The sequence below is a fragment of the Phallusia mammillata genome, chromosome 3, assembly GCF_965637545.1.
Source record: "Phallusia mammillata chromosome 3, kaPhaMamm4.hap1.1, whole genome shotgun sequence".
In the NCBI taxonomy this organism is placed as follows: domain Eukaryota; kingdom Metazoa; phylum Chordata; class Ascidiacea; order Phlebobranchia; family Ascidiidae; genus Phallusia; species Phallusia mammillata.
The window spans coordinates 2,213,416-2,228,879 of record NC_137254.1 but is presented as its reverse complement, the minus strand read 5'-3'; the positions used below and the strand labels follow the sequence as shown (position 1 = coordinate 2,228,879).

The following is a 15,464-nucleotide window of genomic DNA, read 5'->3' as shown; positions in this document are numbered from 1 at the left end:
CATCGGTATGGCTTCTGGCCATCGAGTAACACGGTCGACAATTGTAAGGAGATAGGTATATCCTTGTGATTGCGGCAGCGGTCCTACTATATCTATATTCAAGTGACTGAAACGTGTCGCTGTGGGTGGATATTCAGCCAATGGAGCGCGAATGTGTTGCTGAATTTTCGCCCTTTGACACGACAAGCATTGCTTCGCCCATGTACTAACATCTCGTCGCATTCCATGCCACACAAACTTTGATGCAACTAAGTTGCTTGTGGCCCGTATGGAGGGGTGTGACAGTCCGTGGATTGCATGAAAAACGCGTTTTCGCCAAGCTTGAGGAACTAATGGTCGAGGATTCCTGCCAGAAATATGACAGAGAATAATAGTTCCTTCGTGGTCGTAAGCAATATCTTTGAACTTCAGCTTAGTAATAGAGGTGCGGTAAGCTTGCATCTCGTCATGAGCTTCTTGCTGGGCTGCAGCCAATAACTTGTAATCAAAATTAACACAGTCGGAAACACTTGCGAGCAAGGACCTGGAGAGTGCATCAGCAACAGGGTTGTTTTTACCATTGATATGTTTAATATCAGTGGTAAACTCTGAAACGTATGAAAGGTGTCGTTGCTGACGTGCTGACCACGGATCTGTAGCTTTATGAATGGCAAATGTGAGTGGTTTATGGTCCGTGTACGCGGTGAAAGATCTTCCTTCCAAAAAATATTTAAAATGGCGGACAGCCAAATACAATGCCAACAGCTCGCGGTCAAAGGTGCTGTACTTAAGCTCAGCTGGCCGTAGGCATTTGCTAAAAAAACGCCAAAGGTCTCCATTGACTGTCGATTTGCTGCTCCAAAACTGCGCCAACAGCAAACTGGGAAGCGTCCACAGTTAAAGCGGTTTTTGCCTCGAGCCCTGGGTGGTTAAGTAGCGTAGCATTTGCAAGTGCGTCTTTAGCTTCATCAAAAGCGGTCTGAAGGCTTTCTGTCCACGTCAAATCCTTTGGCTTATTAGACAGAGCTTTGTATATGGGTAACATTATGGTAGCAGCTGATGGTATGAATCGATGATAAAAATTTATCATACCACTAAATTGCTGTAAACCTGCAATTGCTGTTGGGCGTTTGAATCTTCGTATTGCCTCCACTTTTTCCGGCAAGGGCTTGGCCCCATGGACATTAACTTGATGTCCAAGAAAATCAATTTGTGTCTGCCCGAACCTGCACTTCGCAGTGTTAATAATAAGACCATGGCTGTCTAATCTTTTGAACAGTTGTCGTAGATGGTCAATATGCTCTCTTGAAGTTTTGCTGGCCACAAGAATATCGTCAAGATAAACAAAAGCAAAAGGTAAATTTGTGCAAACGGAATCCATTAAACGCTGGAAAGCTTGTGCTGCGTTTTTTAATCCAAATGGCATACGCAAGAATTCGAACAAACCGAATGGGGTAATTACAGCAGTCTTTGGTACATCAACTGGCGCAACAGGCACTTGGTGATAACCACGAACCAAGTCTATTTTTGAAAAAATTGTGGCACCTGTTAAATGCGCAGAAAAGTCCTGGATGCGGGGAATCGCACCCGGCCCGGACACAGTGAGGATTGACAGATTGAGAGCTCTTTCTTGATTCTGTGGGTGGTGGTGCATGGCCGTTCTTAGTTGGTGGAGCGATTTGTCTGGTTAATTCCGATAACGAACGGACTCTGGCTTGCTAACTAGTTACGTGACCCGATCGGTCGGCGTTTAACTTCTTAGAGGGACTAGTGGCGTTTAGCCACACGAGATTGAGCAATAACAGGTCTGTGATGCCCTTAGATGTTCGGGGCCGCACGCGCGCTACACTGACCGGATCAGCGTGTGCTCGCCTTGGCCGAAAGGTCCGGGTAACCCGCTGAACCCCGGTCGTGCTAGGGATAGGGAATTGCAATTGTTCCCTTGAACGAGGAAAGTAAGCGCGAGTCATCAGCTCGCGTTGATCACGTCGGGGTCACCACTGTAGCGCTGTTTATTTGCGCGAGTTCAAATATCGAATGACACAAGACAGAATAGGCGAGACAAAACACGTTGCAAATAGAAAAAGGCACGTGACGTATTGTGCGGTTCGGTTACGCATGACTGGTTAACGCAGTTGGGGAAAACACCCAGTTGTCGCCACAATGTATTAATTTCTTGACAATGAAGCCTATTAGCAAGCTTTAATGTAAAACAACACAACTGTTGCGCTGTCTTTTGTTATTGAAAGGCGTGACTCCATGCGCCTCCAGACAGCACAGCAGGGGCGATCGCTTGTGTTCCTAAAACTGTCTTTAACGCGCCTTTCCTTGCGCTCTAACTCCAAGACGCCAAGAGCTATATAACGAACTCTTTTATTCTACAATATGGCCGATAGATGGCGCTCGAGAGTATGGCAGCACGGCGAGTACAAGGGTCAAAAGTCGGTTTCTGCAAACATGTTCAAATTAAGACAAGGCAAGAGACAGAATTTCAATGACATTACGCTTACCAAACTATTAAAGGACTGGAGTCGTTTAAATGCAAGCGATCAGTAGAAGGTCTGTAAACACAGCATCTAATAACATCACATATAAACATCGCTTAATCACACTAGTGACGGATGGCAAACTTTAAGCAACAATAATCTTACCGGAAGAACACAGTTCGGTTCAGAATAACACGGGGTTGGACGACGGCGGAATTCACGTCGATCACTAAATATACAAGTCACACATTGGACGATTCAGTTTCTAAACAGCATAATTTTCCTGTCGTTACACAAAAAACAAACATAATTGACCAGTTAAAAAACACATGCAGACGCTGTAAGTTCCAGTCACTAATAAACACGAGGCGACTTCGCTTACAAGACGTGAAACCAATAAACAATGCTTAAGTTGTGACATCACAATCACCAATAGTGTGACGGACAATGTATCAGGTTGCACAACACTGCGCCATACATAGAAATCAAGGCTACTGGCGGGAAACATAGAAAACATAATAATATGTACAATGGCGATGTAACAACAACATTTTACATGTCCTGCAGTGCAGCTAAGACAAACAACCCCAACGTTTTGGTTTTTGGCACACTGTACAGAGAGTAGGCTGCAGACAGAATGTAAATGTGAAAACGTGCAAAAAAATCGTCTTAACTTTAAATCCACAACATGCTTGTTATTATAATTTTTATTAACTATAGAAAGTACTGAATTATTTAGTGGCGAAGGTTTACAATCAATTGCCTGCATAATGTATAGGTTTATCACATTTCCACAATTTTACAAATTTTGACACACCCTGTAATAGCACACCAAAAAGGCTTTCTAAAAAAATTTGCACTAAAAAAATTGTTTGCACTGAAAAATAAATGTCTGCACTGAAAAAAAATGTTTGCACTAAAAAAATTGTTTGCATCGAAAATTAAATGTTTGCACTAAAAAAATTGTTTGCATCGAAAATTAAATGTTTGCACTGAAAAATATATGTTTGCACTGAAAATAAAATGTTTGCACTGAAAATAAAATGTTTGCACTGAAAATAAAATGTTTGCACTAAAAAAATTGTTTGCATCGAAAATTAAATGTTTGCACTAAAAAAATTGTTTGCACTGAAAATAAAATGTTTGCACTGAAAAAAAATGTTTGCACTAAAAAAATTGTTTGCATCGAAAATTAAATGTTTGCACTGAAAATAAAATGTTTGCACTGAAAATAAAATGTTTGCACTGAAAATAAAATGTTTGCACTGAAAAAAAAAATGTTTGCACTGAAAATAAAATGTTTGCACTGAAAATAAAATGTTTGCACTGAAAATAAAATAATTGCATCGAAAAATAAATGTTTGCACGGAAAATAAAATGTTTGCATCGAATAATAAATGTTTGCACTGAAAAATAAATGTTTGCATCGAAAAATAAATGTTTGCACTGGAAAATAAATGTCTGCCAAAAAGTTGTTAAATTGCACTTGTGGGCCACCGTTCCTTCCAATCTAAAGAACAACACCCTAAACAATCCTGTCTGATTACCACCTGATCTAACCGATCAGAATTTGTGTGGATGTGCATTTGTACCAAGAGGGACTAAACCAGGGGTGGGGAACCTGCGGCCTAAAGGACGATTCTACAATCTTACTAGTGTTGCAAAAGAACAATTGTTTGCGCATAATCGAATGACTTAAGCTTGTCTGTGATGTCACAAGGTAAGATTGAAATGTAGTAACGAATTATATTTAGCTTGGACCGTAAGTGCTACAACCCTACAAGGGATTTGCAAAACGACCATTCTGTACGTCGCAAAGTTTGAACACCACTGTCCTTGGCCTGGAAAATAGTCTTATGCGGCCTAAACGACAATTGATAAACCGTTTAGTGGCCTTTATAAACATAAATTCCCCACCCCTGGACTAAACCATGCTAATCCATATGACTAAGTTTTGACAGAAGAATAACCAACATATGCTGCAGACATGCGCACTGTTTTGATATCGGCCGTATCTCTCGTCACCAGCTGCACTAATGTGACCTTATAGGCCGTGACAGTGCGCAGTGTCTGCAGTTTACCATTTATTAGCTCTGTGCTTTTAAATTACCAACATAAAAAGTCACAAATAATACAAACTGTCACAATTATAAGCTGCATCATAAAATCTATTAACACTCACTCATTACCTTTTGTCTCATTGCTATAGCTATTGTTACACAGCATTCAGTTCTTGTTTTGTTTCTTTATTCCAACCCTTTGAATGTTTTATTTTACATGTTGTTGTCTGAAACTGCTTTCGTATCTTATTGCTAAGATGTTGATCTAATGGTAAAATGCTAACAGAGCACAATTCAGCTCAACAGAAACAAAATTGCGTCTATTGCGTACTGTTTCTTCTTGCAGGAAACTGCGACCCTGTAACGGAATACGAATGCCAATCAGGTGGATGTATTCCTGTGACAAGAAAATGTGACCGACTAGAGGATTGTGCAGACGGTGACGATGAAATTGGCTGTCCGAGTAAGTAGCAGAAAGGCCGCGGTATATTACTATCTACCTTTTTACCCTTTAATGTGTTTTTTTTAATACAAGCATATTCCATATGCTGATAGTAGCGCTTGTAATTCTATTTCAAAAGTAAATGACGATTTAATATCATCATTTAATTTTGTTTTTTTCGAAACGTATTTCTATATTTGGCGAACGTACACTTTTCTGTTTTTGTTGTCGCTTAGGTGGTAATGACCATGACATCTATATTACATTATTGCAATAAGCAATAATAATGCTTATAACTTACCAATTGTTTCCCACAACTTTTGCAAGCCTGTGCTGGAGAACCTTATTTAAGAAAACGCTGATCTAAAGCGAGCTTACTGCAACGTTTTGTTCAAAAAGCATCAATTATAAAAAGAAGATACAACTTTATTCGTGTTGAAGGCAGTGGCGTAGGCAGCGGAAAATTTTGGGGGGGGGCAATATTTTGTGACTTTTTACAAGTAAAATAACATTCAACGAAAACGAAAAACGACATAGTTGTGCCCACAAACAGCAATTTTTCTGAGGCAAATTACACAAAAAAATTATCTTCATTGCTTTAGCTGCACACAACGGTATGATTAAAAGTTCATCCTTCGCCTACTACCAGCCATATTTGACACAATCTGATTGATCTTTTCCTCGCTGATTTTTTCATGATGACAATGCAGCACACATATATCTGAAAGGCGATCGGAAGTCAGCGTTGAGCGCAACCATGTCTTGACCCGCTTCATACACGAAAAAGAACGTTCAGCTTCAACAGTTGTTGCCGGCAACGCCATTATGATCTGGACTATGTTGTGAACGCTTGGATAGTCGTTTGCGCTCAAAAGAAGTTCATGAAAACATTCGGGTTTGAGTTGAGAGCTTAGAGAAGATCTCCACAAAATAACTTCGCTCTCAAGGTTATCTAAACAATATAAACGCTCAATCTCATCTAACTTGGTTGGTTTGTTGGGTGGAATGATCGATAGCAAATTGAAAAATGAGGAATTGTCACTAAATCGTTCGTGAAGCGAACTACTCAGACCTTCGATGTAAGGAATATACACTGCACGATAAAAATACTGCGGTCCAGATTCTGCATTGACGTTGTCGCGATAAACTTGTTTCTCGGCTATTCTGGTTGTAGTCAGCTGTTGTACATTTAATACTTCACAAGCTTCTTTGTAAATATCCAACGCAGTGTCCGAGTTTATGCGGTTTTGAGATAGAACGTTTTGAAGAGAAGTGATCAAGTTTTTCACATCTGGCACACATACTCCGACAGCCTGAAGCTTTCGCGCCAACGGTTCAATGAGTGCCGAAAATCGCCCAATCAAACACACGGCGTAAGTAACTCCAGACTTTTCCAGAGCACATTTTAACGAAAATGCTTTTGCTCTTGTATCACCGCTGGAATCACACTCCAAGGCGCCAAGTGATTCGAGTATACGTTTAAAATTACATTTGAAGATTCGAATGCTTTTGTATTTTTCAGACCATCTGGTAGGGCAGAACAACGGGATGTTAAGTCCTAAACATGTGCGTCTTTTAGGACTTTCTCTAAAAAACGGATGGTCTCTCTAATAATGTCGCAGGTGTTTCTGATGGTTGGAACTTTACTTTGATCATTTATAGCCAAGTTTAAACAGTGCGCAGCACAGTGAACAAATAATGCACGAGGGTACTTGTCGCGAATCCGCTTCTGCACACCACTCACGTGACCTGCCATTGTTGACGCTCCATCATAGCCCTGTCCGACAAGTTTCTGTAAATCCAATCCTGTGCTGGTAAGGTGAGACAAAATACTTGTAGAAATCGATTCTGCTGAAACCGAGTTCATTTCAACAAAACCGATGAAACTCTCATACACTTCTGTAGCTTTCGTGTATCTCAAAACAATGCTTAGCTGTTCCTTTCCTGATATATCACAAGACTCATCGGCTATTACAGAAAAAAACGATTGGTTGGCATCAGTGACTATGTCTTGAACAATTAGACCTTTTGCTAAACCCAGAATTTCATTTTGTATCGTCGGGCTAGTGTATTTAGCATTACCAGCCATGTGAGTAAAATGCCTTTTTAAAGTTTCGTCCCCAGCGTCGATGCGAAATTTAAGAAGGTTCATAAAGTTTCCGTTGTCTACCGAATGGCCTCGCAAAGATATGTTGTTTGAAGCACAGAACATCACCGTTTTAACGATGGAAGCCATTATGTTTCGATTTTCCTTTATTTGTCTGGAATATTCTGAATCCAGGCTCGCAGATACATTTTGGTTAGTTTCCATGCTTCTAAGAAAACTTTTTGCTTCTAAAGTTGCTTGTCGATGGTAACTAGCATCACGATGAGCAACAGCCTTTTCGATGAATTTTTTGAAGTGAGTGCAAGGTTTGTTAACAAAAGCAGCGTTAGTGAGATTGCCATGTTTTAAACGTACTTGCATCAGAACACAAATCTTGCACAAACCGCCCCCATCAGAGCATTGAGTGTAGACCAACCAATCCGAAAACCTATCATCATCGAGCCAAACTTTGAGAAACTTGCGGCGACCTTGCCTAATAGTATCAAGAAGCGGGACGTTTTTTATATTTCCTGAGTAACTCTAACACTGCTAACACTGGGCGTTACAGGTGTTTCCTCTAAGGACTGCTGATCTTTATTTTTTGAAGAAAAAAATGCATCCAATCTTGCTTGTTTTGGTTTAGACATCGCAATAAACTATAATATTTGGTATTTACTATTTATACTTCTTGCTATTTCTCGTATGTTTTGCTATATTACTTCAACAAGACTATCACCAAAGCCAACTAAATACAAGTGACTCTTACACTCATTAATGCCAAAGCCAATGTGTAAATGACCATTGTTGTTCGATAATAATCATTGTTTGGCAATTTAGTTAACATTCTCTCAGTTATTCAGTCATAAACAAACAATTAAAAAATGGATATAGCACATTTATTTTTGAAGAGTACAATTTCAAAAAATTTGGGGGGGGGCCATGGCCCCTTTGGCCCCCCCCCCCTGGCTACGCCACTGGTTGAAGGCAAGGCTCATATGAAAATAAATAAGCACGCTTTCTAAAGAAACATTCAAACTGGCTAACTTAAAAATCCTACAAGGAATAAGCGGTAGGTCGTTTCAATGATAAGCACGCTGCAGATATTGCGCACTTGTTTGAGTGTACACATGTCAGGTTTCATTAGTGCAGCTGTGACAAGACATTTTTACGTGGTTCGATCCCAGGACGCTCCCGGAGACAAATCCCGCTTAAGGTTTTGTTTATGTCTCATGTGGGTCAGATTTGCCGGACCATTCGGCCAAGTTCCTGCACGATTGACATTGGCACTATCAAAAATCATTTTTATGCTTCCTGTGGGCGGATACATAGCTTTTCAGACTGTAAGTCCTGACGAATTAGATTGCATGTAACCTGGCTACTCCAACATGTACGGTGAATATTTTGTCAGTTGCGCTGGTAAAACCTGATTGGGGCAATGAACACTGCCCACAGCTGACTGATCGTTGTAATGGCTCTATGTTTTTATGCTGACAGTGCACTGATTTGACACCGCTTTGGTTCCCGAGCAGTTGCTTTACCATTGAGTATGTAGTTTTCCTGTGTTTTTTTGCATAGTTTGTGGCATTGAACAAAGGATTGGGCACAGCCTGTCCGCCTTGTACTTCCAACAACCTGCGGTGCCATAGCCCCCCTACACTAGCCCGTAAGGCCAATATACATATCATACAATATACTTGGCCTTAATATTGCCCTTACAGCCAGGCCGCTGCACTTTGTTGAGAGTAGCTTTCTGAAAGTCATCCCTCACCTTTGTTCCATGAGAACAATACGAAGATAACGCAAATTTTTGCTTCTAGTTACTGAAGGTTGCAGATATCATTACTTCCAGTGTACACCTTCGATGGAATGCCAATGGAACCCGTTAATGTGCAATTCCCCATGTCCAGCTGGTGACGCACAACCCGTCTGCGACAGTAAGATGTTTGTTGTTATTTTTATCCGCTAGTTGGCGAACAAGTACCTTCGGGTAGGACGTTGTGATTGTTCATAGTACACCAGGCCTGTTGAAGGCGATTTACTGAATCAGCCGGTCACCAAGCATTTTCATATGGCAAGGCGTAGCTAAAACATTTCATTCGACTTGACGCCTTTAATAGAACTGACGTAGTGTGATTTACAAATGAACGGCAAGTGAAATCTTGCTGCAGAAGGCTCGAAGTGTCACAGATAAGCGGGTACTTCGCTTAGCTGTGACGTAGAAGCTTCCGTTGCGATAAGTTTTAGGTTTTGAAACAGCCTCGCTCCTCTTGGGCGAGGAAAGGCGCAGTGCTTTATGCTCCGGCGCTGTTCTCTTCTTGCTCAATTAACCGCCTTGCTGCTGGAAGCTCACTGGCGCCGTTTAGCGGACAGGAAAATCAAAATATGTAGCACGGTTTTTATCATGGCCAACGTCAAAAAAATAACATATGTAGTTTAATGTGATTGTTCCCCAGCTTTTTGATACGCCTTTGCTATGAAGCTTTTTCCGCTTTCATACTATATATTTTGATATCACTTACCTTTATATGCTTCTGTCTTTCTTTGGGGGGTGGGGGGATGACTTTAAAATAAAACTTTTATAACTGGAAAATCTGTAAGGCCAACAATAATTGTCTGTCGGTAGTCAAATTGTCAAACGGTAAGAGAATAACAGTGTAGATATAACAAACTCGGCACCACTCTCAGGTTAACACCACGTGGGGAATTGCTTCTAACACTATATATCACGGCAGACCAACGTTTAGCTGAATTACTAATTTGGCAGCAAAATAGGAGTAGGGTTAAGAAGTAAGTTTTTGAAAATGTGACAGCATGAACTTTTTTTTTGATTTTTTATGATAATACCTTTCCTTCACCCAAATATCCTTTTCCGTCAGCATTTTTAGAAACATATCCTTCCAAATAGGTATTTGTGCATGTTGTGCCATTTATCGTAAATGACCTAAATGTGGATTTTCCGTATATTGTTGGTAAATTTTCTGCCTAATTGGGCCTCGTTCTATGCTATAGCGATATACCGTATTATGGTAATTATGACGTCAGTATTTGGTGACAAATGGCTTCTTTTGCTTTATGTTGTTGTGCTCCCTGCCATAACGCTGCGCAACTAACAATACAATAAATAAACAGACAAGTGCGGAAACCATACCCGTTCTGCACAGCTTTGTAATAGGAATACCAGACCATAAAGTTAAGATGAACATAAATTCATACAGCCATTAAGTTCGCTGTAAAACACGAGTTCCGAAAAGACTCCGGTCCTGGGTGTGAATCCAACTGCGGGCTAGATTTTTCTAGCATATGCCTTGCCAAATGGGAATGTTCGATGACCGGCTGTTCTATGATTTGTATGTGTGTATGCCGTGAAAGCAGGTCTGCGTGATCGCTTTAAGACTATTTCTAGTTATGAATTTAAGTTTGTCTAAACCAGCGGTTACCAAACTGGGGTCCGCGGTCCTTTAGGGGTCCGTGAGACAATTTGGGGGGGACCGCGAAGCGGTTGAAGTAATTCTATAATCTTATTTGGCGTCAGTTTGTGCCACTAAATAAGTTTAAATCAAAGTAGAATTGAGAATCAACTGTCTCCATTGCTAAACAATGGCCTTTATTGAATGACAACTATCAAAAATGCAATTGTTCGTGCACAATCGTAATGTTTTTTGTCCTGTTTGTGATGTCACATGCTGTCTTTGGATGATTGTTATGCGCAATTTTGCATAACTAGCTAAAATCGTGCAATCAACTTTCGTTTTTATGAAATACACAATTAGGCTTAAGGACCGCGAGCCCTCGAAATAATGGCAAAGGGACCGTTTTGAAAAAAATATGAAAAAGTTTGGGAACCACTGGTCTAAACTGATGACTGGTCAATCTTGGGATCCCTGCTACGAAGCTGACTTGTGCAGAATAGGCAAGCAACAGTGCTTATGAATTGACTTTTAAAGAGCTCACTACTAGGCCTGTGTACCTCAGTGGGTAAAGCATGAGTCCTGAAAAGTTTTTTTAGTGGGCTTGAATCCCACAGCATCCATGTTTCCAACACCTTACCTCATCTGATCATTCAACATTGGGTATATTCGGTTTAATGCGCCTGGCATGCTTGGTTCGACATAAAAATAACTATTAATACAGCATTTGTTAGATTCTACTAATTATCACTTAAATTAATTTGGGTTAAACACGACAATAATTAGTAAAACTGAAGTTATGATGCAGGTCGATGCGGCTCCGATGAGTTCATGTGCGATTCCGGGGCTTGTATCCCAAATCATTACCGTTGTGATGGACAACAAGACTGCGCCCGTTCGGACGATGAAGTTGACTGTGCTGTAATACCAGTGGGTAAGTATCTGTGTTCTCCCTAAAATCGCATGTAAAGCGATATCGTTTACTGCACGAAGCTAGTTTGGTAACAGGCTTTAAGCTTGCAAAGCCGTGTATGTAACAAGCGCTATCATTGACTACACGATGCTCGTTTGGAAATCGCTTTAAGCTTGCAAAGTCGTGCATGTAAAAGCGCTATGGTTGACTGCACAAAACTCGTTAGGAAACCCGCTTTAAGCTTACAAAGTCGTGCATGTAACAAGCGCTGTGGTTGACTGCACGAAGCTCGCTAGGAAAACTTTTTATACTTGCAAAGTCGTTCATGTAACAAGCGCTGTGGTTGACTGCACGATGCTCGTTGGGAAACCCGCTTTAAGATTGCAAAGTCGTGCATGTGACAAGCGTTCACAACTTAATGATCATTATTTTTACCTGCAGATGTGGACGGTTGCCCCTTTCATCAGTTCATCTGCCAAGGGTCGTGTAATCCGATTGAATTTGCTTGCAGCTCTCAACTCTGTATCACGAATTTTGCAGCCCAATGTCCCGGTAACTATTAACAAACTATAGTTATGCGCACTTATCTCAAAAATAAATGCCTGTCCACTTCATTTCATAAATTTATTTATTTATTTAGTCTGCGCCTTGCCATGCGGAAATGCTTGGTGACAGGCGCCGTCAATGGGCCAGGTGTACAGACGAATCTGGTACATCGCATCATCGATTTGCCAAAACATTTTAATGCGATTTACCGGATTATGTGATAATCTGTTTGTTATGTAAACAGCCTTTATCATAAGTGCTCAGTACGGCTAAGGTGCAGTATTTTTTTTTTCTTTTTTGTTGCCAAGAATAAAAATAAGTACTCTTAAGTCAAAATTATATTATCCTACACAGCGCAGAATATGATGACATGCTTTCTAGCTGTCGTGGCTATGGTACATTTCCCCAGGTGTGTTGAAGAAAAGTAGCAACGCACACATACTCTTTAATTAGCGCACTCCCTACCAGATCGCTTGATTTGTGCTTTCTCTTGCACCCAAATCTATTTTAAAAGATGTGTTACATGGCACCTTAGCCAGAGACGTATCCTGAAAAGTTTGGCAGGGACCCAAAATTTTAATTATGACGTTTTAGCTCCACTTTGGGAAGTTTTTCTTTCGTTTTCTAGTTCAAAACGTCGCGTATGTGCAGAATTGTAAGCATGTACAAACCTAAGACAAGGCCGAAACCTGGTGAAAAACTTTGTAACATTTGCAGCGCATGGGCGCTAAGGCGAGCTGCGTCAGATACTTTTGTAATCCGGTATTCAATTGACAAAAAAAGTAATCAATTTTCGCAAAACCTGCCTCAGATTGCGGCGCTACTTTCTGGCTGATTTGTCAAAACTGCAGCTGGAAGATTGGATCATTGCACAATCGTTGCTTCAAAAATTGAAACTAGCAACAGCAACAACTACTAGAGGAATAAATGCTTTTCGGAATCGGTGATGCACTTTTAAGTTGCGCAAGGTCACGAAGAAAAGACATTAATTATGCCATGCATTGGCACGTTACTACTTATGTGAACCTAAACAACATAGTTTGATTACCTGCGATCTAACATTTTTGACAACCATTGTGAGTTTGGAGGATCATCAACAATGTAACAGTAAACGTTTTTAACCATTTGTTTTACATTTAACATTGTTCAAAACTCAATACAGTTTCATACTTCGAGTTTGGTGCAGTTCGCACCTGGCAAGAAATTGCAATCAGAGTCTTTGCAAGAACATCAGTTTCGTAACTTCAAAATATTGAACTCTTCATTTAAACCAGTGGTTCCCAACTTTTTGTATTCACCGACCCCTTTTATAAATGTTATACGTTGACGGACCCAACGTAATTTAGACTTTTTTTCGTTTCCGGCCTTATACGTTATTATACTTTCGCTTTTGGGGGCAGAATTTGAATCAACCTTCACTGACCTAAAATCTTAATAAAGTTGTGAACTGTAGCAGTCAATGCAACGAAGAGAAAATGTTTCTGGTGTACTGTGGCGACCTTTCATGCATGTGTACAATCGTGTTTTTTTGTACAATACCTAAAACAAAGCACTATGTTTTATTGTTCATGTGTATAAGTTTTTTTTTCTTGAGCCAAAAGGTTTGATAAACAGTTTGCATTTAAATGCATGATTGTAAAAACAGTTTGAAAACCTAAAAATAGTGTACTGCTGGTTAATGGTACTAAAAATGTCTGCCTCCACGGACCCCCTGAAACCATCTCACTTACCCCTTGGGGGTCCGCGAACTCCAGGTTGGGAACCACTGATTTAAACGCTTAAAATATCACCATTGGATATTAGACAAACCAACATAATAGGTTACTGCACACGGCTTTGAGATAACGACTGGTTATCGCCCATCGGTAAACGAAACGTCTATTTAATCTCCTAATAACTTTTCATTGGAAGGGGTTCCAGAAATAATTGCATGTAATTTATTTGAGAGCAACCACACACGGAACGTTGCTCAGCTATTCTGGAACGATTCTCGATGTCTTTGGCGAGGGCGCCCGTGGCCCAGGCCTCAGGGTTTTCAATGTCTTTGACGGGGCGCCCGTGGCCCACACCTCAGGATTCCTGATGACTTTGGCGGGGCGTCCGTGACGCGGCCCTCATGATTCTCGATGTTTTTTTCGCGGGGGCGTTAGTGGCGCGGCCCTCAGGATTCACGATGTTTTTGGCAGAGTCGTCTGTGGCGCGGGCCCCTAGGATTCTCGATGTCTTTAGCGGGGGCGTTAGTGGCGCGGCCCTCAGGATTCACGATGTCTTTGGCGGGGCGTCCGTGGCGCAAGCCCCCAGGATTCTCGATGTCTTTGGCGGGGGCGTTAGTGGCGAGGCCCTCAGGATTCTCGATGTCTTTGGCAGGGGCGTCCGTGACGCGGCCCTCAGGATTCTAGCTGTCTTTGACGGGGGCACCCGTGGCCCAGGCCTGAGGATTCTCGATGTCTTTGACGGGGGCGCCCGTGGCCCACACCTCAGGATTCTCGATGTCTTTGACGGGGGCGTCCGTGGCGCGGCACTCAGGATTCTCGATGTCTTTGGCGAGGGCGTCCGTGGCGCGGCACTCAGGATTCTCGATGTCTTTGGCGAGGGCGTCCGTGGCGCGGCACTCAGGATTCTCGATGTCTTTGGCGAGGGCGTCCGTGGCGCGGCACTCAGGATTCTCGATGTCTTTGGCGAGGGCGTCCGTGGCGCGGCACTCAGGATTCTCGATGTCTTTGGCGAGGGCGTCCGTGGCGCGGCACTCAGGATTCTCGCTTTCTTAGGCGGGGGCGCCCGTGGCCCACACCTCATAATTCTCGATGTTTTTTTTGCTGGGGCGTCCGTGGCGCGGCACTCAGGATTCTCGATGTCTTTGGCGAGGGCGTCCGTGGCGCGGCACTCAGGATTCTCGATGTCTTTGGCGAGGGCGTCCGTGGCGCGGCACTCAGGATTCTCGATGTCTTTGGCGAGGGCGTCCGTGGCGCGGCACTCAGGATTCTCGCTTTCTTAGGCGGGGACGCCCGTGGCCCAGGCCTCAGGGTTTTCAATGTCTTTGACGGGGCGCCCGTGGCCCACACCTCAGGATTCCTGATGACTTTGGCGGGGCGTCCGTGACGCGGCCCTCATGATTCTCGATGTTTTTTTCGCGGGGGCGTTAGTGGCGCGGCCCTCAGGATTCACGATGTTTTTGGCAGAGTCGTCTGTGGCGCGGGCCCCTAGGATTCTCGATGTCTTTAGCGGGGGCGTTAGTGGCGCGGCCCTCAGGATTCACGATGTCTTTGGCGGGGCGTCCGTGGCGCAAGCCCCCAGGATTCTCGATGTCTTTGGCGGGGGCGTTAGTGGCGAGGCCCTCAGGATTCTCGATGTCTTTGGCAGGGGCGTCCGTGACGCGGCCCTCAGGATTCTAGCTGTCTTTGACGGGGGCACCCGTGGCCCAGGCCTGAGGATTCTCGATGTCTTTGACGGGGGCGCCCGTGGCCCACACCTCAGGATTCTCGATGTCTTTGACGGGGGCGCCCGTGGCCCACACCTCAGGATTCTCGATGTCTTTGGCGGTTTCG

General features: G+C 42.6%; 1 protein-coding gene and 1 long non-coding RNA gene across 2 annotated transcripts; both read right to left on the bottom strand.

Moving 5' to 3' along the window:
- Positions 1 to 2,289: 2,289 nt before the first annotated feature.
- Positions 2,290 to 3,005, bottom strand: LOC145220091 (uncharacterized). Its single transcript, XR_013857991.1, has 2 exons — positions 2,631 to 3,005; positions 2,290 to 2,540 (listed from the first exon to the last, which is right to left on the bottom strand). It is a non-coding gene; the product is annotated as an uncharacterized LOC145220091 (long non-coding RNA).
- A 2,582-nt stretch (positions 3,006 to 5,587) lies between these two features.
- LOC145218175 (zinc finger MYM-type protein 1-like) lies at positions 5,588 to 7,278 on the bottom strand. Its single transcript, XM_080085575.1, has 2 exons — positions 6,680 to 7,278; positions 5,588 to 6,494 (listed from the first exon to the last, which is right to left on the bottom strand). The coding sequence occupies exons 1-2, from the start codon at positions 7,276 to 7,278 to the stop codon at positions 5,588 to 5,590; spliced, it is 1,506 nt and encodes a 501-aa protein (XP_079941701.1).
- Positions 7,279 to 15,464: the final 8,186 nt, after the last annotated feature.

Bases quoted from the DNA above. Each gene is read 5' to 3' on its own strand.
- LOC145218175 (XM_080085575.1), bottom strand. From the start codon at position 7,278: ATGGAAACTAACCAAAATGTATCTGCGAGCCTGGATTCAGAATATTCC. The intron at 6,495-6,679 runs GTACCCTCGTGC...CTGCCCTACCAG, and splicing joins CAGAAGCGGATTCGCGACAA to ATGGTCTGAAAAATACAAAA.